General features: G+C 48.8%; 1 protein-coding gene across 1 annotated transcript in view; it reads left to right on the top strand.

The window, feature by feature from the left end:
- The window catches only part of LOC129699829 (adenylate cyclase type 8-like), an 81,129-nt gene that overhangs the window by 33,871 nt on the left and 20,033 nt on the right, over window positions 1-27,225 (top strand). Inside the window, exons 7-13 of the mRNA XM_055639949.1 lie at window positions 5,572-5,899; window positions 8,944-9,138; window positions 13,494-13,594; window positions 15,852-16,053; window positions 18,274-18,375; window positions 21,397-21,563; window positions 24,660-24,741. Of these exons, the coding sequence (XP_055495924.1) occupies window positions 5,572-5,899; window positions 8,944-9,138; window positions 13,494-13,594; window positions 15,852-16,053; window positions 18,274-18,375; window positions 21,397-21,563; window positions 24,660-24,741 (1,177 nt within the window). The remainder of the gene's footprint in view (window positions 1-5,571; window positions 5,900-8,943; window positions 9,139-13,493; window positions 13,595-15,851; window positions 16,054-18,273; window positions 18,376-21,396; window positions 21,564-24,659; window positions 24,742-27,225) is intronic.

Genomic DNA, 27,225 nt, shown 5'->3' with positions numbered 1-27,225 from the left:
CCTGGAAAGTTTAAAAAAAACTTACCTCAGGTCTGTTGCTGGCAGGAGAATCACGTCCACCCTGCTAGTCGTAACGCAATGCGATAGACGATGTGGACACGCATGCGTCCTGGCAGGTTCTTCATGTATTCACTCACGTGACTCCGAAGTAAAATGTTAGATATATGTTTTAGTCTATTTTTAGTTGTGTACTAGACTAAGTGGAACCCATTGGGTCCCATGTTCACACGGGAGGGCTGGTCCCCCAACGCAATATACCACCTCTCCACCAATTCCAATATTGATGGCCAGTGGGGGGGTGGGGGGATTTCTGGAGTGCTAGTATGGGTGTTGTGGGCTGAAGGGACTGGTTTCCAGAGGGCTAGTGTGGAAATTGTGGGCCAAATGGATTATTGGGCGGGCAGCTCACTCACAGCTATTCCGTGAAATTCCATTTCAAGCAGGGTGCAAGACCACCAAATTCAAATCCATTTTCCTACCATTTCAAGCAGGGTGCAAGGCCACCAAATTCAAGTGCAGCTTCCATACCAGCTCCATACCACTTCAAGCAGGGAGCAAGGCCACCGAATTGACGTGCAGTTTCCTACCACTTCAAGCAGGGAGAAAGGCCACCAAATTTAAGTGCAGTTTCATACCACTTCAAGCAGGGTGCAAGGCCACCAAATTTAAGTGCAGTTTCATACCATTTCAAGCAGGGTGCAAGGCCACCAAATTCAAGTGCAGTTTCATGCCATTTCAAGCAGGGTGCAAGGCCACCAAATTCAAGTGCAGTTTCATGCCATTTCAAGCAGGGTGTAAGGCCATCAAGTTCAAGTGCAGTTTCATGCCATTTCAAGCAAGTTGCAGGGCCACCAAATTGAAGTGCAGTTTCATACCATTTCAAGCAGGGTTGCAAGGCCACCAATTAATTTTTTCTAAAAATCAATATACAGTGCGAACAGGAAGTGGTTAAGGTTAAAATTATATATATTTTCAAACCATACTTTCATTTTCAAACCAACCACATTTTAATTTACAACCAACCACATTTTCATTTTCAAACTTCATTTTCAAATCACATTTTCATTTTCAAACTTCATTTTTAGAACCACATTAAGGGCACTCACAGGTCAGTAAAACCACGCTGACGGTTTAGTGATCAATGTTATTCACAGCTCAGACTGATAGTCGTGACCTCTCGCTCCCCATCTTGCAAGGACTGAGGCACGTCCACAATTCTGGGTTTTATAGTCCCTCCACCCTCCCACCGGAAGGGGCGTGGCCTTCATGGCATGCATGACAGGAGAGAGAATCTCAACATTTTTTATTAATTCATTTTTTTATTTTTCATCGATGGGAAAAATCCTCTAGCCCTGACAGCTGGAGGGGAACTCTGAGTAAGATGGCGACAAATCACAGCCGTAAGTGGTAGCGTTTTTTCTAAAATCAATGTAGAGTGCAAACAGGAAGTGGTCAAGTTTAGACTTTTAATTATATAGATTACTAGACTAAGTGGAACCCGTTGGGTCCTATGTTCACACGGGAGGGCTGGTCCCCCGATGCAATATTCCACCAATTCCAATATTGGTGGCCTGTGGGGGGGGGGGCTTTCTGGAGTGCTGGTATGGGTTATTGGGGTGGCAGCTCAGTCCCCCAAGCCTGATGTGCTTGCAGCTCACTCACGGCTGGTGGGCTGGCAGTTGACTCATGGCTCTTCCTTGAAATTCCATTTCAAGCAGGGTGCAAGACCACCAAATTCAAATCCATTTTCCTACCATTTCAAGCAGGGTGCAAGGCCACCAAATTCAAGCAGTTTCTTACCACTTCGAGCAGGGAGCAAGGCCACCGAATTCAAGTGCAGTTTCCTACCACTTCAAGCAGGGTGCAGGCCACCAAATTCGTGCAGTTTCATACCACTTCAAGCAGGGTGCAAGGCCACCAAATTCAAGTGCAGTTTCATACCACTTCAAGCAGGGTGCAGGCCACCGAATTCAAGTGCAGTTTCCAACCACTTCAAGCAGGGTGCAGGCCACCAAATTCGTGCAGTTTCATACCACTTCAAGCAGGGTGCAAGGCCACCAAATTCAAGTGCAGTTTCATACCACTTCAAGTTGGTTCCAAGGCCACTAAATTCAAGTGCAGTTTCATACCACTTTCAGCAGGGTGCAAGGCCACTAAATTCAAATGCAGCTTCATACCATTTCATGCAGGGTGAAACCACCATAAAACCACACAAAACACCAAACTCACAGTTCAGTAAACATTCAGTGTGTTCAGTTGATTCACACCTCAGACAGCCATGACCTCTCCCTCCCCCATCATGCAGAGACTGAGCCACACCCACACTTCCGGGTTTTATAACCCCTCCCCCTCCCACCGGAAAAAAGGTGTGGCCTTCACGGCGTGATTGACAGGAGAGAGATTCTCAACATTTTTTAAACACTAATAACACTTTTATTTTTCATTGGTGGGAAGAATCCTCTGCACCTGCTGAGCGGAGGGGGACTGAGTAAGATGGCCAAAAATCACAGCCGTAGGTGGTAGCGTTTTATCTAAAATCAATATACAGTGCAAACAGGAAGTTACCCAAACCACCCAAACCACCATTTGCAGTAGTGCCTTTTAACTTCAAGCCAAAGCACCCAAACCAACATTTGCAGTAGTGCCTTTTTACTTCAACCCAAAGCACCCAAACAACCATTTGCAGGCAGTGTCTTTTTACTTCAAACCAACCATATTTTCATTTTCAAACCACATTAAGGGGACACAGTTGAGTAGACATGTGTTCAGTGTTATTCAAAGCTCAGAGAGACGTAACCCTTTGGCTTCCTCTATCTTGCCGGAACTGAGTGAGGCACACCACTTCCGGGTTTTATAGTTCCTCCCCCCTCCCACCAGCAGGGGCAGCAGAGAGAATGACAATTTAAAAAAACCCATTAATATCTCTCTGATTTTCCATCGATGGGAAAAATCATCCAGTCCCGGAAGGCGGAAGGAGGCTCTGAGCGAGGTGGCCAAAAATGACGGCCGTTGGTGATGGCATTCTCTTGGAAATCACACCACAGCGGGCCAAAAGCGGTCAAGATCAGACTTTTAGTAATATAGATGTGGGGGGAGGGGGGTTATCTCTTCCTTCAACGGGGATGCAACCTTTTCCATGTCGTATCTCCATGCGTGTTGAGGCCTAACATCGAGAAGCTGGCGGCATCCAACTGGAATCGACCTTGAGGACTCTGGTCACAGAGCCTGTGGACTTACCATCACGGAGCTAGCTGACTTTGTAGGTTGTGGTGGCGCTGCGATTGCAGCTGCAACCAGACTTCGGAGCTACGGAGGCCTCGGCCGTGGGCTCTGTGGACTGTATCATCAGGAGTTCGCAGGTCCCTGGTTGGTGACCGATTTTCGGGAGCTCCAGCAACAGCAGCTTCGACCGCCCTGTTCACAATTTCAATCGGCCCGTTCGCGGGGCCTTTCATCACCCGGCATGGCTTAAAATCGGCCACGGGATCTTCCATCGCCCGGCAGCGGCTTCAACATCGAGAGCCTCGATCACCTCGACACAGCAGTTTGACTGCCTGACCGTGAGAGAAGAAGCAAGGAAGAGATATCTTTTTTTACCTTGCATCACAGTGAAGAGGTGGCTGGAGGAGATTCACTGTGATGAATGTTTGTGTTAAATTGTGTTAATTGTGCATTTTGTTGCCTTTTTACTGTTATGACTGCATAGTAACAACATTTTGTTCAAACTTGTTTTTGAATGACAAATATAGAAATTCTAATTCTAATTCTAATATGTATAAATAACACAAAAATTCTAAAAGAAAGAGGGTTGTGCAAAACAAAAAGACAAAAGACTTCTGTGTAGCACTTTGGATACCAGGTTTTGTTTTGCACTAGTATTAGGCTTATTAATTTATTGAATATTTTGCATATGATATATATCCGTGGATTGTCACCTTGTCGTGGTGGCGAAGATTGTGTGGTCCTGAGATCCAGAGAGCGATGCCGTATGGAGCTATGCTCCTGGTAGGGCCACCCATAGCGGTAAGGTCGAGGGGGAGGTCTCTGACAAAGAGCAATCCAACCAAGACCTCAACGGTGGAACAGGCGGAGGACGATGGCTGACCTTAGTGGAGCGTCACAACAGCTGGGAAGGCGGATGGAGGCTGCAGCAGAAAAGGGTCTCCGGTCGTCTTGGACACCATGCCACTGGATCCTGACCCAGATCTGTCAAGGATAGTGTGGTGGCTGTCTGTGCACCAGTCTCCCCACGTTAAACAAAGTCACGCACTGGCGTCCTCCAACCCTGGAGCCACCCATGGTTAACCATGACCGAGGGCGGCCAAAGATAAGAACATATTAACTATGTGTATGGGTTACTGGCTGGTTAAGCTGCTGCACAGAGTAATTTAATTGCTCCGTTGTCAGTACATATGACAATTAAATATTCTTGCCTCTTTAGCATAATTAGAGAAACAAGAGCCGCTTGATATTGTTGACTTTGAGCGAGAGTTTGTTGTTGCATCAACACAACCAAACAACTCTCTCTCCTATCTGTCGTGTTCCATTTTCAATGTACTGTTAGGGTTGGGACTATTCCTATGTGTTGGAACGGTCATACTCATCCAGGGTACTTTCTACAGTGCACCTGTACGTAGACGTTTGTTAGGTATTTAATGACATGCTGGATCTCTTTCACCTTGTGAGAAGGTAGAGGTGCTGGTGAGCCGCCTTTGTGATTGCATCCATGAACTAGGTCCAGAACATTGAAGCTGCTAACTCTCTCCATCGCTGACCCACCAGGTGGCGGTGTGGTCTCTCAACTACCTCTTTCTGAAGTTAATGAGTAGTTTCTTGGTCTTAAGGGGCCGTCACACTTGGGGGTCATTTGTGGGTCACGCAGGAGCCGCGCGAGGATTTTGTAAGCCGCGCGTCACTGCCTACACCACCACGTGCCATGTGCGCGTCGTGACGTGTAAATGATGACGCGCAAATGACGCCCAAGTAGGACAGGCCCTTTAGACACAAAAACCTGGAGTAACTCAGCGGGTCAGGCAGCGTTTCTGGAGAAAAGGAATAGGTGGCGTTTCGGGTCTTGACCCTTTTTCAGTCTGACCTGCTGAGTTACTCCAGTTTTTTGTGTCTATTTTTGTTTTCAACCAGAATGTGTAGTTCCTTCCTTACACAGTTCCTTGGTATGGTTGACTTTATGCAGCGCTTGATACATCACCTCTCAACCAAATGTTCCATCTTTCTCCTATCCACTTACTCATCACCATTAGGGTGGTGAAAGCAGGGCCTTTAAGTACTATTAAGACACTTGGGTAGATTATTGATAAGCAAAGTGGCGATAGGTGACCAGAGATACATTGGGATACAGAACTGAGGTTACAATGAAATTAGCTGTGATCTGAGTCAATGGCAGGGATGTTGAGTGGTCCACTTCTGTTCAACAGACAGACAGATTCAGAACAAAAAAAAGGGCTGAAATAGTGATAAAAGATTCAAATTATCTGTATACATTTGGCAAGAAAATTGAGAATTGATATTGAAGTAAGGGTTAGTTAATAAATATCACCTGTTGTGTCTCAGACGAATCCATATCTCTGAAGCGACCTTGAACTGCTTAGAAGGTCATTATGAAACTGAGGAGGGTTTTGGCAGTGAACGGAATGCAGTGTTGGCAAAGTACAATATCCGGACCTACTTCATCAAGCGGCCATTGGTTTTATCCGTGCCCGAGCAAAGGCAGGCGAGCCTGAAAAAAGAGCCCAATATCCCCCAGAGATTACTGCTTGCTAACAGGAGGACAGAGGCTCTCCGCATCAGTGCCCAGAAGCTTGAAAGTAACCTGCTCAATATGGCCAACGCTCCCTGGAGGCTGGATCACCCCTTCGACAGGATCATCAGCTTGAACAGAGTGAGTAACACGCTGGGACAGGATGGGAGGCACTCACTTCACCCCTAAACTGGCTATGGCATAGAGTGGTACAACACGGTAACAGGCTCCGCGGCCCAACTTGCCCATGCTGACCAACACTGATCACACCTGCCTGCGTATCACCCATGTACATGTCCAAGTGTCTTTCAAATGTTGTTCTAGTCCACTGGCAGCTCATTCCATATACCCACCGCTATCCATCCGAAAAAGCTGCCTTTTAAATCAAGATCCTTTTAAATCTTTCTCCTCTTGCCTTCAATGTATGACCTCTGCTTTCAGACAATATACAATAGGTGCAGGAGTAGGCCATTCGGCCCTTCGAGCCAGCACTGCCATTCAATATGATCATGGCTCATCATCCCCAATCAGTACCCCGTTCCTGCCTTCTCCCCATATCCAATCAAATTTTCAATTTAAAACTTTATTGGCATGATAAAAAAAATTGTTATATTGCCAAAGTATAAAACATGACATACATATTTGAAATGCATAAGTATAAATACAAGTATACAGTATCCACTGACTCCGCTATCTTTATCTCTTGAAAGCATCCAGAGAACTGGCCTCCACTGCCTTCTGAGGCAGAGAATTCCACAGGTTCACAACTCTCTGGGTGAAAAAGATTTTCCTCATCTCCGTTCTAAATGGCCTCCCCCTTATTCTTAAACTGTGGCCCCTGGCTCTGGACTCCCCCAACATCGGGAACATGTTTCCTGCCTCTAGCGTGTCCAAGAAGATAACATCCCAAATACCTGACTCAATACCCTGCGTGATAAAGGCTAATGTGCCGAAGGCCATCTTGTCCATCCCATCTACCTGGGATTATTCAAGGGATTATGTACCTGTACTTGTAGATCCCCCTGCTCCACAACACCTCCCCTGGCCCTGCCATTCATGGTGAAGGTCGTGCCCTGGTGTCAATTTCCAAAATGCAACACCTCACACTTATCTGCATTCAACTCCAGTAACTGTAGCTCTGCCCACTTGCCCAAACGATCAAGATGCTGCTGTCATTTTGATAACCATCTTCACCATCTACAATACCACCCACTTCAGTGTTATGTCCAATATTACTAATCATGTCTTTTACATTCTCATCCAAATCATAGCTCTAAACCAGGAGTTGGCAACCTTGTTCTGCATCGGGGCCAGGACCCATGTCTGTGAGCGGATGGCGGGCCACATCTATCGCAATAGTGTGACACTTGCTGTTGTTTTTCACATTCATTTTCACGTGTTTTTCAAATCGTTTTCTGCAGTTCCCAGTCCCTCGCGTGCCCCGGGACTGGCTGTAGCGCCCAGATCACCTGCGTGCCCCGGTACGGGCTGTAGCGCCCAGATCACCTGCGTGCCCCGGGACTGGCTGTAGCGCCCAGATCACCTGTGAGCCCCGGGACTGGCTGCAGTTCCCAGATCACCTGTGAGCCCCGGGACTGGCTGTAGCGCCCAGATCACCTGCCTGCCCCGGGACTGGCTGTAGCGCCCAGATCACCTGTGAGCCCCGGGACTGGCTGCAGTTCCCAGATCACCTGTGAGCCCCGGGACTGGCTGTAGCGCCCAGATCACCTGCCTGCCCCGGGACTGGCTGTAGCGCCCAGATCACCTGCGTGCCCCGGGACTGGCTGTAGCGCCCAGATCACCTGTGCGCCCCGGGACTGGCTGTAGCGCCCAGATCACCTGTGAGCCCCGGGACTGGCTGTAGCGCCCAGATCACCTGTGAGCCCCGGGACTGGCTGCAGTTCCCAGATCACCTGTGAGCCCCGGGACTGGCTGCAGTTCCCAGATCACCTGCGTGCCCCGGGACTGGCTGTAGCGGCCAGATCACCTGTGAGCCCCGGGACTGGCTGTAGCGCCCAGATCACCTGCCTGCCCCCGGACTGGCTGTAGCGCCCAGATCACCTGCCTGCCCCGGGACTGGCTGCAGTTCCCAGGTCGCGAAAACTGATTGAAAAAAAATACGCCTGCGGGCCAGATGATTTTGGGTTAGGGGCTGATCCGGCCTGTGGGCCGTTGGTTGCCGACCCCTGCTCTAAACCATGGCTTCGACAATATCTACAACACCTTGGGTGGCGGAGTGTCAGGACGGGGATGGGTTTGGGATGGAGATTGTGAGATGGGGACGGTGGGTTTGGGATTGCAACGGTGATGCAGCGCTCCCTCAGTACTGCCCCTCCCACAGTGCGACGCTCCCTACCACTAAGTGGTGGTCGGTGTTGCCTTCCGGTCGCGAGGGGGGCCCCCAGTGGGGTCCGTGTACACAGGGATTCTGCCCCTCTACATCGGGGACCTGGGGTGGAGGGTACTGCATTGAGGTGTTCCCTGCAACCTGTTTCTCTCGCGGTTCACAGACTCGCCAGCCGCCTGCCACTGTTGCTGGCTGGAAGAGTCTGTGTACCACGTGTACATGGAGTGTGTGAGGCTGCAGCCCCTGTTCCAATATCTAAAGGGGCTGCTCCTTGCCTTCTGGCTGCACTTCACACCCTGGGACCATCCTCATCTTTGGACACCCTGTGCGTAGGGGAGAGGGTTTGGGGCTGAAGATGTCCTGGTTGGGTTGCTCCTGGGCCTGGCCAAGCTGGCCATCCGTGAGTCACGGCGCCAGGCGGAAGGAGGGCTCTGCCCGAGCCGGATGCCCACCCGCCCCTTTCCCGGGGTTACGTCCGTGCCCGGGTGGTGTTAGAGAGGGACTACGCCCTGTCCACGGGCACCCTGGGGGATTTCCGGGACTGCTGGGCACCGCGGGGGGTGGAACTCATCCTCGATGGGGATTGTAACATAGTTGTACACGAGTTCATTGTCTGTCTTGTATTATGGTGGTGGTTCTGATTTGTTTTATTGTGTATTGTTAATATTATTTTTAATAATTGATTCAACTATTTTTGGTTAAAACAAATAGTGCGCAGCTCCCTCACCCTCTGTGCCTTGCTGCATCTCCAGCATGCATTGTCTGAAGGCCACCTTGGTTGCAGGCCGCAGCCGTGTTCAGCTGAGCGTTTACCGTCTGTTTGAATCACTCCCCACAGGTGCTCGCCGCCATCTTGAGGAAGCCCAGGCAAACCGTCAACATATCCAGAGCCCTCTCGTTCACTTCGGCCAGATTCTGCTCGGTGAACGTGAGAGTTGAGAACGCCATCGAGCTGCGTAGCAGTGACAGGCTGCGGGCCTGCTACATCAACGAGATCACCTTGGTGTTCAAGGATGAGGACATTGAAAGGAAGGTGAGATGACCCGGTCTTGGTGGGAGCCCTGGAACGGTGTGAATCCAGCGTTAAGGCCAGAGCCACAGGGCCTGAGGCCACACAGTGAGAGGAGGCTGTAGCTCTGCTTTTGTGCTCAGACAGGTTTGCTCACAAATTCACTGGGCTCAGTAGAAATGGCATTTGTGCCATTTTCCATTATCTTTGTACCAATCCCCTCCTCCTTCCCACACCATCCCTCTTTCCCCATCCCAGTGGGCAAGCATTCCCCCCCACCATATCCCACCATCCTCTCCCCTGCTCTGTACGCCCATCTCCCATCCCTGTCTTCCCCATTTCCTATTTATTTCTCCTCTTTCCCCTCCCTCCTACCAACTTCCATCTATATCCCTCCTCCTGGCTTTTCACTCCTCTCCTTACCTGACCCCTTGCATCCCTCGTTCACCTTTAGTCTTTGTCCACTTACTCCACCCACTTGCCAACCCCCCCCCCCCCCCCCCCCCCCCCCCCCCACCTCACACCCCACTCACCCATCCATCACGTGTTGGAAGGAAATGGAACGAGCGGCCAGAAAAAGTGGTAGAGGCAGAACTTGTGATGTTGCCCAGACGTTCTTCCAGACCTTCACCTTGAGCCTAATATCCACACACAGGTTCAACCCTTTAAATACACCTGTGGCAGCTTGTGGTATCTGTGGAGGAATTTGTGGTTCATTGCACAATGTGCTAATCCTGGGATTCAGATTCTAAACAATTCAAAATGATACATTCCTTTAAGAATGCTACCTTACAGTTTCCTGAGTGTCTCAATTATTCTCCCTGTCAACCTCCATTTTCCTCTTCTCTGTCTCTATCCCATGCTACTCTCTCTGTGTTTCTCTGTCTCCTCTCTTTCTCCTTGTCCGTTTTTTCCTTCCACTGATTCTGTCTTTTCACCTCTCTCTCTCTCTCTTTCTCTCTCGCTGTCTCTGCCTGTCTGTATCTCTGTTTCTCTCTCTCTCCACATCTCCCTCTCCCTGCATCTCTGTCTGTCTGTCTTTTTCTCTGTCTCTCCCTCCCTCCCCTTTTTCTCCTTCTTCATAAGGTCATGTCACAGGAGCCGAGTTCAGCCATTCGGCCCATCATGTCTACTCTGCCATTCAATCGTGGCTGATCTATCTTTCCCTCCGAACCCCATTCTCCTGCCTTCTCCCCATAACCTCTGACTCCCGTACTGATCAAGAAGCTGTCTATCTCCAGCTTTAAAAGTATCCACTGACTTGGCCTCCACCCCCTGCTAAATAAATTCCTCCTCATCTCCTTTCTAAAGGTGCGTGCTTTAATTCTGAGGCTAACACTCTTAGGCTCTCCCACTAGTGGAAACATCCTCTCCACATCCACTCTATCCAAGCCTTTCACTATTTAGGAAGTTTCAATGAGGTACCCCCTCATCCTTCTAAACTCCAGCGATTACAGGCCCAGCGCCGACAAACGCTCATCATATGTTCACACACGCATTCCTGGGATCATTCTCGTAAACCTCCTCTGGGCCTTTTCTTTTAGACCCTTTAGAAGAAGCAATGAATATTAAGGCTGATTCACAAAAACTAATATCATACTTTTATAACAATATATTAAATAGAGAATTACCCTCAACAGAAGCACTAAGAGAAGATTGGGAACATGAGTTAATGATAAAGATCTCAAAGGATAGATGGGAAAAGTATCTGATGAACACACATAATTGTTCTATTAATGCAAGACATAATTTAATTCAATTCAAATTATTACATAGACTATATTATTCAAAAACGAGGTTGAATAAATTTTATCCAAACGTCTCTCCCAGATGCGATAAATGTTTGTTTCAAAACGCTAATATAACACACTCATTTGTAGGATGTACAAAGTTGAATAAATTTTGGAGCGATATATTTGATATATTTACAAAGCTTTTTAAGTCCACAATAGAACCTAAAACGGAATGGATTATATTTGGAATAATAGTAGAAGATATCAATTTAAATAAAGACCAAAACGTTTTTTTTAATTATGGATTCATAATTGGAAAGAAATTTTGGAAAAATACAACCATACCAACTGTTAAAATGTGGATTAGGAATATGATGGACATAGCACGCCTTGAAGAAATGAGACTCCGACTAATAGATAAATATGACCAATTCTTAAGGAGTTGGTCTCCTTTCATCGACTTTTTGGAATCATGTGATGCAGCGGTCCCGTAAAGATTGCTGATTTCAGTTCATGCCGTGGATAGATCTACATCTCCGAATACAGATTTGAAAATTTCTCTTTTAAGGGGCCTTCTCTCCTATTTCTACTTTCCACTTTCTCTCTTTTTTATATACACACTTCACGTTTTTCTATTCTCTACCATCTATTTTTTCTCTTTTTCCCCTTTCTATTGTTTTCTTTTTCTTGTCTTGCATTCTTTCTTCTCAAAACATAAAACTAGAGGTTGTACATAGAATGGATTACGGTATGACATAGTTGGCACCTAAAATTAGGTTCCACTGTACTGTTTTGTACTGTAATAAAATAAACAAAACATAAAAAAATAAAAAATAAACCCTCCTCTGGGCCCTCTCCAGAGCCAGCACATCCTTCCTCAGATATGGGGCCTAAAACTGCTCACAATATTCCAAATGCGGCCTGACCAGTGCCTTATGGAGCCTCAACATTACATCCCTGTTTTTATATTCCAATCCTCTCTAAATAAATGCTAGCAGTGATTTGCCTTCCTTCCTACTGATTCGATGTAAATTAACCATTTGGGAATCCTGCACCAGCACTCCCAAGTCCCTTTGTATCTCCGATTCCTGGATTCCCTCCCATTTAGAAAATAGTCTACGCCTTTATTCCTACTTCCAAAAATGCATGACTCCACACTTTGCTACACTGTATTCCATCTGCCACTTCTCTCCCCACTCTCCCAACCTGTCCAAGTCCTTCTGCAGAGTCCCTGCTTTCTCTACACTACTCGCCCCTCCACCTATTTTCATATCATCCGCAAACTTGGCCACAAAGCCTTCAATCCCCTCGTCCAAATCATGAATATACAACGTGAAGAGTAGCGGCCCTAGCACCGAGCCCTGCGGAACTCAGGAAGATGAGAGCCCAAGTAAACAACATCCACTGACTCTCCTTTGTTCGACCTGCTATTTATTTCCTCAATGAATTCCAGCAGATTCTCGTGGCAAGACCTCCCCTTCACAATACCATGCTGACCAGCCTATTTTATCGTGTGCTTCTAAGTACTCAGAAACTTCATCTTTGATACTCAACTCCAGCATCTTACCAACCACTGAAGGCAGGCTAGTGTTTCTATGCTCCACAGTAATACTGCACATCCGATTTCATCTTCCCCCTTTCAATGCAGGTTGAATTTGATCATATCATGGTCAGTACCTCCTTGTGCCCTTAAGCTCCATCAACTAATCACATTTCCACAATAGCATATCCAGATTTGCCTTTTCCACTACAAGCTGCTTTAAGAATCCATCTCAGAGTCACTCTACAAATTCCCTCTCTAGCGGTCAGTACCAACCTGATTTTCCACGTCTACATGCATATGGAAATCTCCCATTCACTCCCACGCACTCTCACATGCTCTATCCTCCTCCCTCCCCCCCCCTCTCCCTCTCCTTCTCCCCCTCTCTCTCGCTCTCGCTCTCTGTCCTCTTCCCCCGCTCTCTCCCTCTCCCTTTCCCTTTCCCTTTCCCTCTCTCCCTCTCCCCATCTCCCCATCTCCCCATCTCCCCATCTCCCCATCTCTCCATCTCCCTATCTCCCCATCTCCATCTCCCCATCTCCCTATCTCTCCATCTCCCTATCTTTCCATCTCCATCTCCCCATCTCCATATCTCTCCATCTCCCTATCTCCCTATCTCCCTATCTCTCCATCTCCCCATCTCTCCATTTCCCCATCTCCATCTCCCCATCTCCATCTCTCCATCCCCCTCTCCCCCTCTCCCTATCCATCTCCATCTCCCCATCTCTCCATCTCCCCATCTCCATCTCTCCATCTCTCCATCCCCATCTCCCCATCTCCCCATCTCTCCATCTATCCATCTCCCCATCTCTCCATCTCTCCATCTCCCCATCTCTCCATCTCCCCATCTCTCCATCGCTTCATCTCCCCATCTCTCCATCTCTATCTCCCCATCTCTCCATCTCTCCATCTCCCCATCTCTCCATCTCCATCTCCCCATCTCTCCATCTCCCCATCTCTCTCTGTCTTCGGTATGGATGGGAGGCAGCTAGTTTTCAGACATGGTTTGGAAGATCCCGTAAAGGATATGCGGATATGTCTGGGAGCATTTGCCTGTGTAGAGTGGTTGCCCTGTGTTTTGACTGCTCCCTTCTTCCTGTGCACAGTATCGCAGGATGCGGGACGAAGTGTTCACTTCCAGCATGGTCTGCTCCTTCATCATAATGCTCTTCATCATTGGAATGCAGATAATGTTCAAAATACCCGAGTAAGTCCCAAACCCTCTGATCTGTTCACATTGCGGTCAGTCCCACACTCACTCACCCGCGCACACATGGTCAGTCCCACACACACAGGGTCAGTCCCACACACACAGGGTCAGTCCCACACACACACAGGGTCAGTCCCACACACACAGGGTCAGTCCCACACACACAGGGTCAGTCCCACACACACAGGGTCAATCCCACACACACAGGGTCATCCCACACACACACAGGGTCCCCACACACACACAGGGGTCAGTCCCAGGGTCAGGGTCAGTCCCACACACACAGGGTCAATCCCACACACACAGGGTCAGTCCCACACACACACAGTCCCACACACACACAGGGTCAGTCCCCACACACACACACAGGGTCAGTCCCCACACACACACAGGGTCAGTCCCCACACACACAGGGTCATCCCACACACACAGGGTCAGTCCACACACACACAGGGTCAGTCCCACACACACAGGGTCAGTCCCACACACACACAGGGTCAGTCCCCACACACACAGGAGTCAGTCCCCCACACACACATGGTCAGCCCCACACACACACAGGGTCAGTCCCACACACACATGGTCAGTCCCACACACACACAGGGTCAGTCCCACACACACACAGGGTCAGTCCCCCACACACAGGGTCAGTCCCACACACACAGGGTCAGTCCCACACACACACAGGGTCAGCCCCACACACACAGGGTCAGTCCCACACACACACAGTGTCAGTCCCACACACACAGGGTCAGTCCCCACACACACAGGGTCAGTCCCCCACACACAGAGTCAGTCCCACACACACACAGGGTCAGTCCCACACACACAGGGTCAGTCCCACACACACAGGGTCAGTCCCACACACACACAGGGTCAGTCCCACACACACAGGGTCAGTCCCACACACACAGGGTCAGTCCCACACACACACACAGGGTCAGTCCCACACACACACAGGGTCAGTCCCACACACACTGGGTCAGCCCCACACACACAGGGTCAGCCCCACACACACAGGGTCAGCCCCACACACACAGGGTCAGTCCCACACACACTGGGTCAGCCCCACGCACACAGGGTCAGTCCCACACACACACACAGGGTCAGTCCCACACACACAGGGTCTCCCTCCCCCACACACACAGGGTCAGCCCCACACACTCCAGGGTCAGCCCCACACACACAGGGTCAGCCCCACACACACAGGGTCAGTCCCACACACACACAGGGTCAGTCCCACACACACAGGGTCAGTCCCACACACACAGGGTCAGTCCCACACACACAGGGTCAGTCCCCCACAGAGGTCACTCCCCACGCACACAGGGCTGCACACACAGAGTGCACACACAGAGTCAGTCCCACACACACTGGGTCAGTCCCAGACTGTGAGGCTGTGGAGGTCCACAACATCTCTTCCCTCCCGTCATCTCCTTCCACTCCAAGCCCACCCCTACACCACCCCTCTGCCCACCTCTACTCCTCCTCCTCTCCTCGTCCCTGACCCAATCCACTTTCCAGTCATTACCCCACCCTCACTCTGGATCCCTCCCTCCCTCCCTCCCTACTCCACCAGAGACCCATCCTCCCTCCCTCCAGTCCTCAATCCTCTGCCCCCCTCCCTCCTCCTCCCTCCTCCCTCCTCCTCCTCCCTCCTCCCTCCTCCCTCCCTCCCCTCCCTCCTCCCTCCTCCACCCTCCCTCCCCTCCCTCCTCCCCCTCCTCCCTCCTCCCTCTCCCCTCCTCCCTCCTCGTCTCTCCCTCCTCCTCCCCCCTCCCTCCCTCCCTCCCTCCTCCCTCCCTCCCCCCCACCCTTCCCCCTCTCCTCTCCCCCTCCCTCTCTCCCCCTCCTCCTTCCCCTCCCTCTCCTCCCCCCACACCTCCGTCTTCTCTCCCTCTCTCTCTCCTTCACCTCCTCCCTCACTCCCTCCTCCTCCCTCCTCCCTCCCCCTCCTTTCCTCCTCCCTCCTTCCTCCTCCTCCCTCCTTCCCTCCCTGTTCCGACCTCCCCCTTATCCTCCCTTCACCGTTTCTATCCTTTGCTTTTCTTGGCCTCATCTTCCCATCCTTCCCGACTCTCCACTCCATTCGTGCTGGCTTTCCACCCTGCCTGTTCCACGTACCTTCCCTCTGCTGCTCCTGGCTATGTTGGCAGAGGCCACCAGGTCTCCTGCACATGTCGCAGTCAGCAGCTGGAGTTGATGGTGTTGTGATTGCTAAAGAGACAGATCTCCCTCTCCGATCTGTCCCCAGGTGGACCATGCGGCTGGGCCACTTCATCTGCATTGTACTCATCTACTGTTGGCTCCTGCTGTGCACCACTGCCGAGGGCTTTGCCTGCCTGCCGAAGGCCATGCATCAGCTGTGCGGCTGGATCCACGAGACCTACAGTGTGAGGACCTCCATCATGCTCATCGCCATTTCTGCCAACTTTATCTCCTCCATATACGACATGGTGCGTGCCAGCTGGCCCAACACCACCGTCTCTAAGTAACCATCCATCGCTGCTGGACGGTAGGGTGGGCATGAGGACGGGGCAGAAACCGTGAAGCAGGCAGGGCTCAGATAGTTCATGGGACGGACAGTTGTGCATTGGGCTGATTAGGATTCGTGCAGGGCAGGGCCAGGACTGTAACTGTGGCAGGGGTGGGTGTGAAGTGTGAAGTGAACCAAGCAGTATTATTAGAAGACACACAATGCTGGAGTAACTCAGCGGGACAGGCAGCATCTCTGGAGAGAAGGAATGTGTGATGATTCGGGTCGAGACACTTCTTTAGACCCTCAGTATAGCTGAGTGACTCCAGCATTTTATGTCCATCTTCAGTTTAAACCAGCATCTGTAGTAACTTCCTACGCAGTATTATTGGTAAACCGGCTTAGAGCCTGGATTAGTGCGCGGAACTACTGTGAGGGCCACTGCAGAGACTTGGCTGGTGGCGCATTACAGTCACTAGACAATAGACAATAGATGCAGGAGTAGGCCATTCGGCCCTTCGAGCCAGCACCACCATTCAATGTGATCATGGCTGATCATCCCCAATCAGTACCCCGTTCCCGCCTTCTCCCCATATCCCCTGACTCCGCTATTTTTAAGAGCCCTATCTAGCACTCTCTTGAAAGCATCCAGAGAACCTGCCTCCACCACCCTCTGAGGTAGAGAATTCCACAGACTCACCATTCTCTGTGAGAAAATGTGTTTCCTCGTCTCTGTTCTAAATGGCTTACCCCTGGTTCTGGACTCCCCCAACATCGGGAACATGTTTCCTGCCTCTAGCGTGTCCAAACCCTTAACAATCTTATATGTTTCAATGAGATGCCCTCTCATCCTTCTAAACTCCAGAATGTACAAGCCCAGCTGCTCCATTCTCTCAGCATATGACAGTCCCGCCATCCCGAGTCACAGAGTGATACAGCGTGGAAACAGGCCCTTCAGCCCAACTTGCCCACATCGGCCAACATGACCCAGCGACACTAGTCCCTCCTGCCTGCGTTTGCTCCATATCCCTCCATTGTTCCAGAGGTTTGATGTTTTAGAGCTGGCAGAGGGAGACTTCAATACTGACAGGGCACATTGTCACTGCTCTCAGAGGACTTCCTGAGGGGCTCAAACAATGAGGCAAAATGGGTATAATTCAGCATTAGGAAAGGTGCAATCACTGTGAGGGGGGTATATTATTGGCCTCCCAATAGCCGACACGAGATGTAGACAGTTTATGGAAAGATGGAACGCCAACAGGAATGTTGTCACGGATAACTTCAATAATATTGATAGAGACTCCCTGTTGTCCAGGGGTTTAGACTGGGCAATATTGGTTCAGTACATATAAGGAGGATTGCTTGACATAATTTGTCGATAGTACAGGCAGGGAAGTGTTCCTACCGGAACACAGAAGGTAGTTGAGGCCAGTTCATTGGCTATATTTAAGAGGGAGTTAGATGTGGCCCTTGTGGCTAAAGGGATCAGGGGGTATGGGGAGAAGGCAGGTACAGGATACTGAGTTGGATGATCGGCCATGATCATATCGAATGGCGGTGCAGGCTCGAAGGGCCGAATGGCCTACTCCTGCACCTATTTTCTATGTTTCTATGATCTTGAGTTGGGAAATGAGCCTGGCTGGGTGATCAAAGTTTCAGTGGGAGAGCGTTTTAAGAACAGTAATCATAATTCCATACGTTTTGGGATAATTATGGTAAGGATAATACTGAACCTTGGGGGGAAAGTGGCAAATGGTGAAGGTTAATTTCAGCAGTGGTGGGCAGGAGGTGGAGAAATTGATTGGGATCAGCCATCCCAATTGGTGTCAGATTAGGAAAAGGGGAGGTGCAACGAGACCTGGGTGTCCTTGTACATCAGTCACTGAAAGTAAGCATGCAAGTACATAGATACAGTGCATTCAGAAAGTATTCAGACCCCTTCACTTTTTCCACATTTTGTTACGTTACAGCCTTATTCTAAAATGGACCCAATGATTTATTTTAACATCAATCTACACACAATACCCCCTAATAAAAAAGTGAAAACAGGTGTTTAGAAATTTTTGCAAAGTAACATATTATGGAATATGGAATATATTACAAATGATATTTTACAAGAATATTTGACAAATTTTACAAGCGGTCCAACTTGTCAAAGCTCTATCATGTTCTGGTTGTTTGATTTTGCTATTTCTTGTAGATTTGGTGTCCTAGGTTGAACCCATATGCAGAAACTGATAATAATGGGAGCACATGGGAAAATCCTACCATTTGGGCAGCAAGCATCTGCAACGAGCCTGAGGTGAGTACTGCTGTGAAATGTACCCTACGGCAAGGTCTAGAATCTCCCACAGGAAGAACCATCCTCTCCACATACAGCCACTCACCGTACTCACTCGCCTCAAAGCCAGGAATAACTCTAGACTATCTGTGCCTTCAGCAGCAGTGTTGGACACGCACTCATCTGTTGAAACATTGAAACATAGAAAATAGGTTCCGGAGTAGGCCATTCGGCCCTTCGAGCCTGCATCGCCATTCAATATGATCATGGCTGATCATCCAACTCGGTGTCCTGTACCTGCCTTCTCTCCATATGACACTAAGGTGGGTGGCAATGTGAACTGCGAAGATGATGTTCGGAGGTTGCAGGGTGATTGGGACAGGTTGAGTGAGTGGGCAGATGTAGTAGAATGTAGATAAATGTGAGGTTATCCACTTTTGCGGCAAAAACAAGGAGGCAGATTATTATCTCAATGGTGTCAGAATAGGAAAAAGGGAAGTGCAACGAGATCTGGGTGTCCTTGTGCACCTATCCCTGAAAGTTAAACATGCAGCTACAGCAGCCAGTGAAGAAAGCCTGTTGATCTTCATAACGAGAGGATTTGAGTATAGGAGTAAAGAGATCCTTCTGCAGTTGTACAAGGCCCTGGTGAGACCACATCTGGAGTATTGTATGCAGTTTTGGTCTCCTAATTTGAAGAAGGACGTCCTTGCTATTGAAGCATAGCATAGGTTCACAATGTTAATCCCCGGGATGGCATAGAAACATAGAAAACATAGCAAATAGGTGCAGGAGTAGGCCATTAGGCCCTTCGAGCCAGCACCGCCATTCAATATGATCATGGCTGATCATCCAACTCAGTATCCTGTACCTGCTTTCTTTCCATACCACCTGATCCCTTTAGCCACAAGGGCCACATCTAACTCCCTCTTAAATATAGCCAATGAACTGACCTCAACTACTTTCTCTGGCAGAGAATTCCAGAGATTCACCACTCTCTGTGTAAAATATGTTTTTCTCATCTCAGTCCTAAAAGACTTCCCCCTTATCCTTAAACTGTGACCCCTTGTTCTGGACTTCCCCAACATCGGGAACAATCTTCCTGTATCTAGCTTGTCCAACCCCTTAAACATTTTGTAAGTTTCTATAAGATCCCCACTCAATCTTCTAAATCCTAGCAAGTACAAGCCGAGTCTATCCAGTCTTTCTTCATATGAAAGTCCTGACATCCCAGGAATCAGTCTGGTGAACCTTCTCTGTACTCCCTCTATGGCAAGAATGTCTTTCCTCAGATTAGGAGACCAGAACTGTACGCAATACTCCAGGTGTGGTCTCACCAAGACCCTGTACAACTGCAGTAGAACCTCCCTGCACAAATTCTGTATCGCCTACTTTTTCCATTTTGTCTGTTTACACCGAAGATAGACACAAAAGGCTGGAGTAACTCAGCGGGACAGGAACTCTGGAGAGAAGTCTAGTCACCGTTTTTCAGCGACCTCCCCCCCTATTCTACGACTATGACAGTCGCCGGTAGTCGCCTAAAAAATCGCCTATGTGGGACAGGCTCTTTTCACCTCCAGCCTTTGCCATTTACTCCATCCATCTGCTACTCACTCACCCCCCCCCCCCCCCCCATCTGTATCCCCCCACCACTTCCCAGGCTTTGTGTTACGCCACCTCTCTTTCTCCCCCCTCCCCCCCCCCACTCCCCACACTCCATCAGTCTGAAGAAGTCGTCCTTAAAATACAGGAGAGGTGCCACGACTTTCGGTTTGGGACCCTTCTTCAGACTTTGTATAGGTGTTGCCTGGCCTGCTGATTGCTTACAGATTCTTATAATTTTGCTTTAAATTCCTACAAGCATCTATTGTTTTGATTTTCATGAGAACAGTTGAAATTCCTTCACCTGAAGGACAATGAATCATCAAAGTTCTCCCCCAGAGATGGTTTTTCTGAATGCTCAGCCATTGAGTATATTCAGGACCCACAGCTCAATACTGGGAATTTGTTTTCATGCATGAGCTTAGATTCATAATGCATCCAAGAGGTGCATTTGGAGCTGTATGTAGCGAGTCCTAACTTGGAGGGGACTGTACTCCCCCATCTCAGCTGGGCCCGTTACTGTTTGTCGTCTACATCAATGATTTGGATGAGAAAATACAGGGCAAGATTAGCAAGTTTGCTGATGATACAAAAGTGTGGTTTTGCAGATAGTGAAGATGGTTGTGAAAAATTGCAGCAGGATCTGGATCGATTGGCCAGGTGGGCGGAGGAATGGTTGATGGAATTTAATACAGAGAAATGTGACAAGACCTACACAGACCTACACAGTAAATGGTCGGCCTCTGGGAAGTGTTGTAGAGCAGAGAGATCTAGGAGTACAGGTGCGTGGTTCCTTGAAGGTGGGGTCACAGGTAGATCACATTGGCCTTCATTAGCCAGAGTATTGAGGATAGTTCCCAAAATCCATAAACACACTGTCTTGGTTGTTTCTTTGTTTCTTACTCTGCCTACTCCTGTCCCACTGAAATGATTTCCATGTACCTTGACTCCATCCGATCTCCCCTGGTCCAAGCTCTCCCAACCTATGTCTAGGATACCCCATACGCCCTTTGTCTCTTTAGTAACTTTCGTTTTCCGAACCCCCGCTCCCTCATCTTTACTAAGCAGTCCAAAGAGATGCTGCCTGTCCCGCTGAGTTACTCCAGCTTTTTGTGTCTGTCTTCGGTTTAAACCAAGCATCTGCTTTACCTTCCTACACTATTGAGTATAGACGTTGGGAGGTCATGCTGCAGTTGTATAAGGCATTGGTGAGGCCGCATTTAGAATATTGTGTTCAGTTCTGGGCACCATGTTATAGGAAAGATGTTGTCAAGCTGGAAAGGATGCCGAGAAGTTTTACGAGGACTAGAGGATCTTGTCCTTGGTCTTGAGATAGGCGGCTAGTCAGCCAGCCAGCACAGGCCACAGAGGTAGGTAGCCGTGCGCGGATAATGGGCTTGGATAGAGCTGTCCTAAAGCTGACCCTGTTTCTTCCCTCAGTTCTTTCTGCTAATTAGTGTGTTACCCATGATCACCTCGGCTATCTTTCTCCATCTCCACTCGGTTGTGAAGATGTTGTGCCTCACAGTGATGATGATCATCTACATCTACATCGCTGAGGTCACGCTGGAGAACACCGCTCATTCCACTGAAATATCATTGGAAAGGTAATGGCGCCGGCTTTCAAATTAACTTTCAATCAAACTGCCACGCGCAACATACAGCAATGGGCCCTTCCTCTCACAAGGTTTGTGCCAACTTAATGCCTATTTAAACTGATCTCACCTAACCCGTGTCGTGGTTTTAAGACACAATGTTGGATAAGATGACACAGACACGGTGAATTCTTCAAGAAGACGAAAGCCTTTATTTTAGAAATATTCGGCTGGAACATTCAGAGATGACACCACCAGTCCGTTCTCTAATTGCTCTCTGATCCACAGAAACAGGCAGCTCTTTATTACAGTTTTTCAGCCTTATCTCTGCTACATTATCTTTCATGCTGTACTCCTTTTTGCATCAATCTGTCTTAGATTCTAGTATTCTCTGTCTCGCCACCATTAACTTCTGCCCTTGGTTCAGTCTTTCCCCTCATAACTCTTCATCTGTCGGCAGCCCTCAAATTCCAAACTATTGCTGTTAATCTCCAAGCTATGTCTTTAGCTGAAGCCAAGGTTACACACACCATTTTATACTGTTACACACACCATTTTATATTTAATACAAGGACATAAATGTATTTATTAAGAATACAAAAGTATAATACAATAGTAAAAATAAGTAACTTGTTTAGATAAATTATTTAATTAAGTGCTGCTATAACTTCCATACCTGCCTGCACTATCCCCTAATCCCTACACTTTCCATGTGCTGATCTAAAATCCTCATTAACGCCACTATTGCATCTGCGAAGACAGACACAAAATGCTGGAGTAACTCAGCAGGACAGGCAGCATCTCGGGAGAGAAGGAATGGGTGACGTTTCAGGTCAAGACCCTTCTTCAGACTGACTGTCAGAGGAGGGGGAGTCTAGAGATGGAAGGGTAGGGTGTGAAAACGACAGATAATAATGAAATGTGGAATGATTCATTGTTAGCAGAGGGGAAGGTGACAAGATGCATACAATTAGTAAAATGAACCAGGACAGTGAAACTAGTCGTGGACCCATGCTGGGGGAGGGATAGAGAGAGAGGGCAAGCAAGGGTTACAGGTAAGTAGACGATGGTGAAGAAGGTGTTTGGCATGTTTACCTTCATCCAACTGGGCACTAAGTACAGGAACGGGACACCGTGATACACCTGTACAAGTTGTCGGGCTTTTTCTGGACCCTGGCTTTAGGGAGGCAGTGATTAAACGAGACAGAGCGCAGAGAAGATTCATGAGGATGTTACTATGCATGAGGAGCTTCAGCTACAAGGAGAGACTGGCTAGATTGGGACTGTTCCTTGAAGCTCAGCAGGCAGAAGGGCAGTCTGTTAGAGGTGTATGTTCATGAGGGGATTAGATAAGGTAGACGCCAGGCACTTGCCATGAGTGATTACTCAGGGTAGGCAGTCAGACGGCTTTTAAAAAAACATCTTAAACCTCTTGTTCTCCTCTATGTAAAAATAAAGACAGTAACAATTCAATTTGCCCAAGGCTTCCGAATCTACTTCATTCTGAATTACTGAATGGGTGGGGGATGGAGGATGACGGCAGGTGGAGAGATGGTGGGAAAAATGGGAGCAGCACCGGGACGTTGAATCGGTTGTCATCTTATTGAATGACAATACTTGTTCCAGGACCAATTGGGGGTAGAGTTCCTTTCACAGCGTGTGGAGAGTCTGACCAGGGGGATAGTTGCGGGGAGGGCAGGAGCGTTGAGAAGGAGGGGGTCGGGGATCATGCCAGTAACTCACTCACTCACCGCTGCCGTGGCGCTCCGGGCGCGGAGAGACACCGCATTGTGGCCGGGGAGGGAAGCAACTCGGGTGGTTACGAGCGGCCGCCGGGACCCGACAGCAGAACTGGCCGCCACCTCAGCGCCTTCTGCCGGTCCGCTCACCTCTGGCAGTGCTCTCTGTCTGAACATCTCTCACCTGCCACTCGCCGGCTTCGCTCATGTCGGCCGTTTCCCGCAAATCCTTAAATTCCCACAGCCGAGTAACCTCAATTGGTCCCTTGATCTCGGTGTTGGAATTTAAGGATTTGCGGGAAGCGGCTGACATGAGTGAGGCCGGGAGAGGCAAGAGAGAGGTTTTCAGACGGAGAGCACTACCACAGGTGAGCGGGGGGCCGGCAGAAGGGGCTGAGGTGGCGGCCGGTTCCTCTGTCCGCACCTGGCAGCCGCTCACAGCCACCCGAGCTACTCCTCCCCCCGGCTTCAATGCGGTGGCTCCGTGCCCGGAGCGTCGCAAGTGGGTTACTGGCACGATCCCCAACCCCCTTCTTCTCAACGCTCCTGCCCTCCCCACAACTTTACCCCGGGCCACTCCCCACACGCTGTGAAAGGAACTCTTCCCCCCAACACCCCTGGAAATACGGTATTTAAAAACATATAGCACCAAGAAATGTACTTACCACATTATCGGTACACAAACTCCATTCTTCTCTTTGTTTCCCAAGATAGTCTTAAGATTTAGGCAATCCGTACTTGGAAAACCCGCCAAGAAACTTGCGCAGTACTGCAAAGGCAGAATTTCAGCTGCCTCCGGCACCGCTGGTCATTGACGGCTTGAAGCAGCGCCGACGGCACGTGGGCTGCACAGACCTTCGCGTGTTACAAGTGCTGTGGTTGAAAGGCACGGAGAATTATGCCGACCTAAGAGATCGATCTCTTACATAGGCATAATTCTCCCATGCCTTTACTATTTATATTTAATAATGACCATTTTATAATTTTAGTCGGGGTAGGCAGTGCTTACCTTGCCCAACCTGACGGCACGTGCACAGGTAATCTTTCACCCAGAGCAGGGGAATTAAGGACCAGAGAACATGGATTTAAGGTGAGAGGAGAAAGATTGAATAGGAACCTGAAGGGCAACTTTTTCACAGGTGTATGCAATGAGCTGCCAGAGAAGGTACAGTAACAACATTTAAAAGACAGGTGCATGGATAGGAATGTTTTAAATGGATATGGGCCAAACCCGGACAGGTGGGACTAGTGTAGATGGGGCATCTTGGTTGGCATGGGCAAGTTGGGCCGAAGGGTCTGTTTCCGTGCCGTATCGCTCTTTGAGTGATTCGTTGCAGAAGTGGCTGATTCTGTGTTTCTGCCTCCACAGTGCCTACTACAAGTGGCATCAAGGGATCATCTTCTTGCTGATGTTCATGTTTGTTGTAACCGTCGCTTACCATGCACGACAGGTAAGCCACCTTTTTTTTTTTAAATAATCCAAAATGCTTTTATTCAATTTAACACAATTACAGAGTAGTAACAAAGTCAAGACTGCCTATATTGGCCAGTGTTCACGGAAGGCCTCCAGTCCCCGTGGACATAGAAACATAGAAACATAGAAAATAGGTGCAGGAGGAGGCCATTCGGCCCTTCGAGCCAGCACCGCCATTCATTGTGATCATGGCTGATCGTCCCCTATCAATAACCCGTGCCTGCCTTCTCCCCATATCCCTTGACTCCACTAGCCCCTAGAGCTCTATCTAACTCTCTCTTAAATCCATCCAGTGACTTGGCCTCCACTGCCCTCTGTGGCAGGGAATTCCATAAATTCACAACTCTGGGTGAAAACGTTTTTTCTCACCTCAGTCTTAAATGACCTGCCATTTATTCTAAGACTGTGGCCCCTGGTTCTGGACTCGCCCAACATTGGGAACATTTTAACTGCATCTAGCTTGTCCAGTCCTTTTATAATTTTATATGCTTCTATAAGATCTCCCCTCATCCTTCTAAACTCCAGTGAATACAAGCCTAGTCTTTTCAATCTTTCCCCATATGACAGACCCGCCATCCCAGGGATCAATCTCATGAACCTACGCTGCATTGCCTCAATCACAAGGATGTCCTTTCTCAAATTAGGAGACCAAAACTGTACACAATACTCCAGATGTGGTCTCACCAGAGCCCTATACAACTGCAGAAGAACCTCTTTACTCCTACACTGAAATCCTCTTGTTATGAAGGCCAACATTCCATTCGCTTTCTTCACTGCCTGCTGTAACTGCACGCGAACTTTCAGTGACCGGTGTACAAGGACGCCCAGGTCTTGCTGCACCTCCCCCTTAACTAACCTAACCCCATTGAGATAATAATCTGCCCCCATGTTTTTGCCGTCAAAGTGGATAACCTCACATTCATCTATATTATACTGCATCTGCCATGCATCTGCCCACTCACTCAATCTGTCCAGGTCATTCTGCAACCTCCTAACATCCTCTTCACAGTTCACAGTGCCACCCAGCTTTTTGTCATCCGCAAACTTGCTAGTGTTGCTCCTAATTCCCTCTTCCAAATCATTAATATATGTGGTAAACAGTTGCGGCCCCAACACCGAGCTTTGCGGCACTCCACTCGCCACTGCCTGCCATTCTGAAAAGGACCCCTTCACTCCTACTCTTTGCTTCCTGTCTGTCAACCAATTTTCTATCCATGACAACACCCTACCCCCAATACCATGTGCTCTAATTTTAGTCACCAGTCTCCCGTGCGGGACCTTATCAAAGACTTTCTGAAAGTCTAGATAAACTACATCCACTGGCACCCCTTCATCCATTTTACTTGTCACATCCTCAAAAAATTCCAGAAGATTAATCAAGCATGATTTCCCTTTCATAAATCCATGCTGACTTGGACTAATCCTTTTACTGCTATCCAAATGCCCCATCATTACATTTTTAATAATTGACTCCAGCATCTTTCCCACCACCGAAGTCAGGCTAATTGGTCTGTAATTCCCTGTTTTCTCTCTTGCTCCTTTCTTGAAAAGTGGGATAACATTAGCTATCCTCCAATCCACAGGAACTGATCCTGAATCTATTGAACATTGGAAAATGATCACCAATGCGTCCACTATTTCTAGAGCCACCTCCCTGAGGACCCTGGGATGCAGACCATCAGGCCCAGGGGATTTATTATCCTTCAGTCCCATTAGCCTACCCAATATGATTTTTCACCTAATGAAAATTTATTTCAGTTCCTCTACCCTCTTAGATCCTCTGTCCTCCAGTACATCTGGGAGATTGTTTGTGTCTTCCTTAGTGAAGACAGATCCGAAGTACCTGTTCAACTCTTCTGCCATTTCTTTGTTACCCATAATAATTTCACCCGTGTCAGCCTTCAAAACAGATCCCAGTGATCTAAGAATCTAAATCCCTGCCCCCTGCACCAGTTCCTCAGCCACACATTCAGGTCCCGTATCTCCCTGTTCTCGCCAGCACGGGGAACTGGAAGCAAACCGAAGATAACAACCCTGGAGGTCCTGCTTTTCAGCATTTTCCCGAGCTCTCTAAAGTCACGCTGCAGAATATTCATCCTCTTCTTTCCGACATCGTTTGTGCCGACCTGCACTATCACTTCCGGATGTTCACCTTCGCCCTTGAGGATTTTCTGCACTCTGTCCGTGACATCCTGGATCCTGGCACCAGGAAGGCAGCACACCATCCTCAAATCCCATCTGTTGCCGCAGAAACCCCTGTCCGTACCTCTCACAATGGAGTCTCCCACTACAATGGCGTTGCCTGACGTTGGCCTCTTTGGTTTTGACTCAACAGCCCTTTTTGCTTCGCAAGCCAGTCCGCCGCTCAGTGTGATAACATCTTCTGTCCCGACAGCTTCTAAGTGGGTGAACCTGTTCACAAGAGGTACAACACCCGGGGACGTTTGCATTCCATGTTTCC

Source organism: Leucoraja erinacea, chromosome 8, assembly GCF_028641065.1.
Source record: "Leucoraja erinacea ecotype New England chromosome 8, Leri_hhj_1, whole genome shotgun sequence".
In the NCBI taxonomy this organism is placed as follows: Eukaryota; Metazoa; Chordata; class Chondrichthyes; order Rajiformes; family Rajidae; genus Leucoraja; species Leucoraja erinaceus.
The sequence above is the reverse complement of the archived record's forward strand: the minus strand, read 5'-3'. Positions and strand labels throughout refer to the sequence as shown.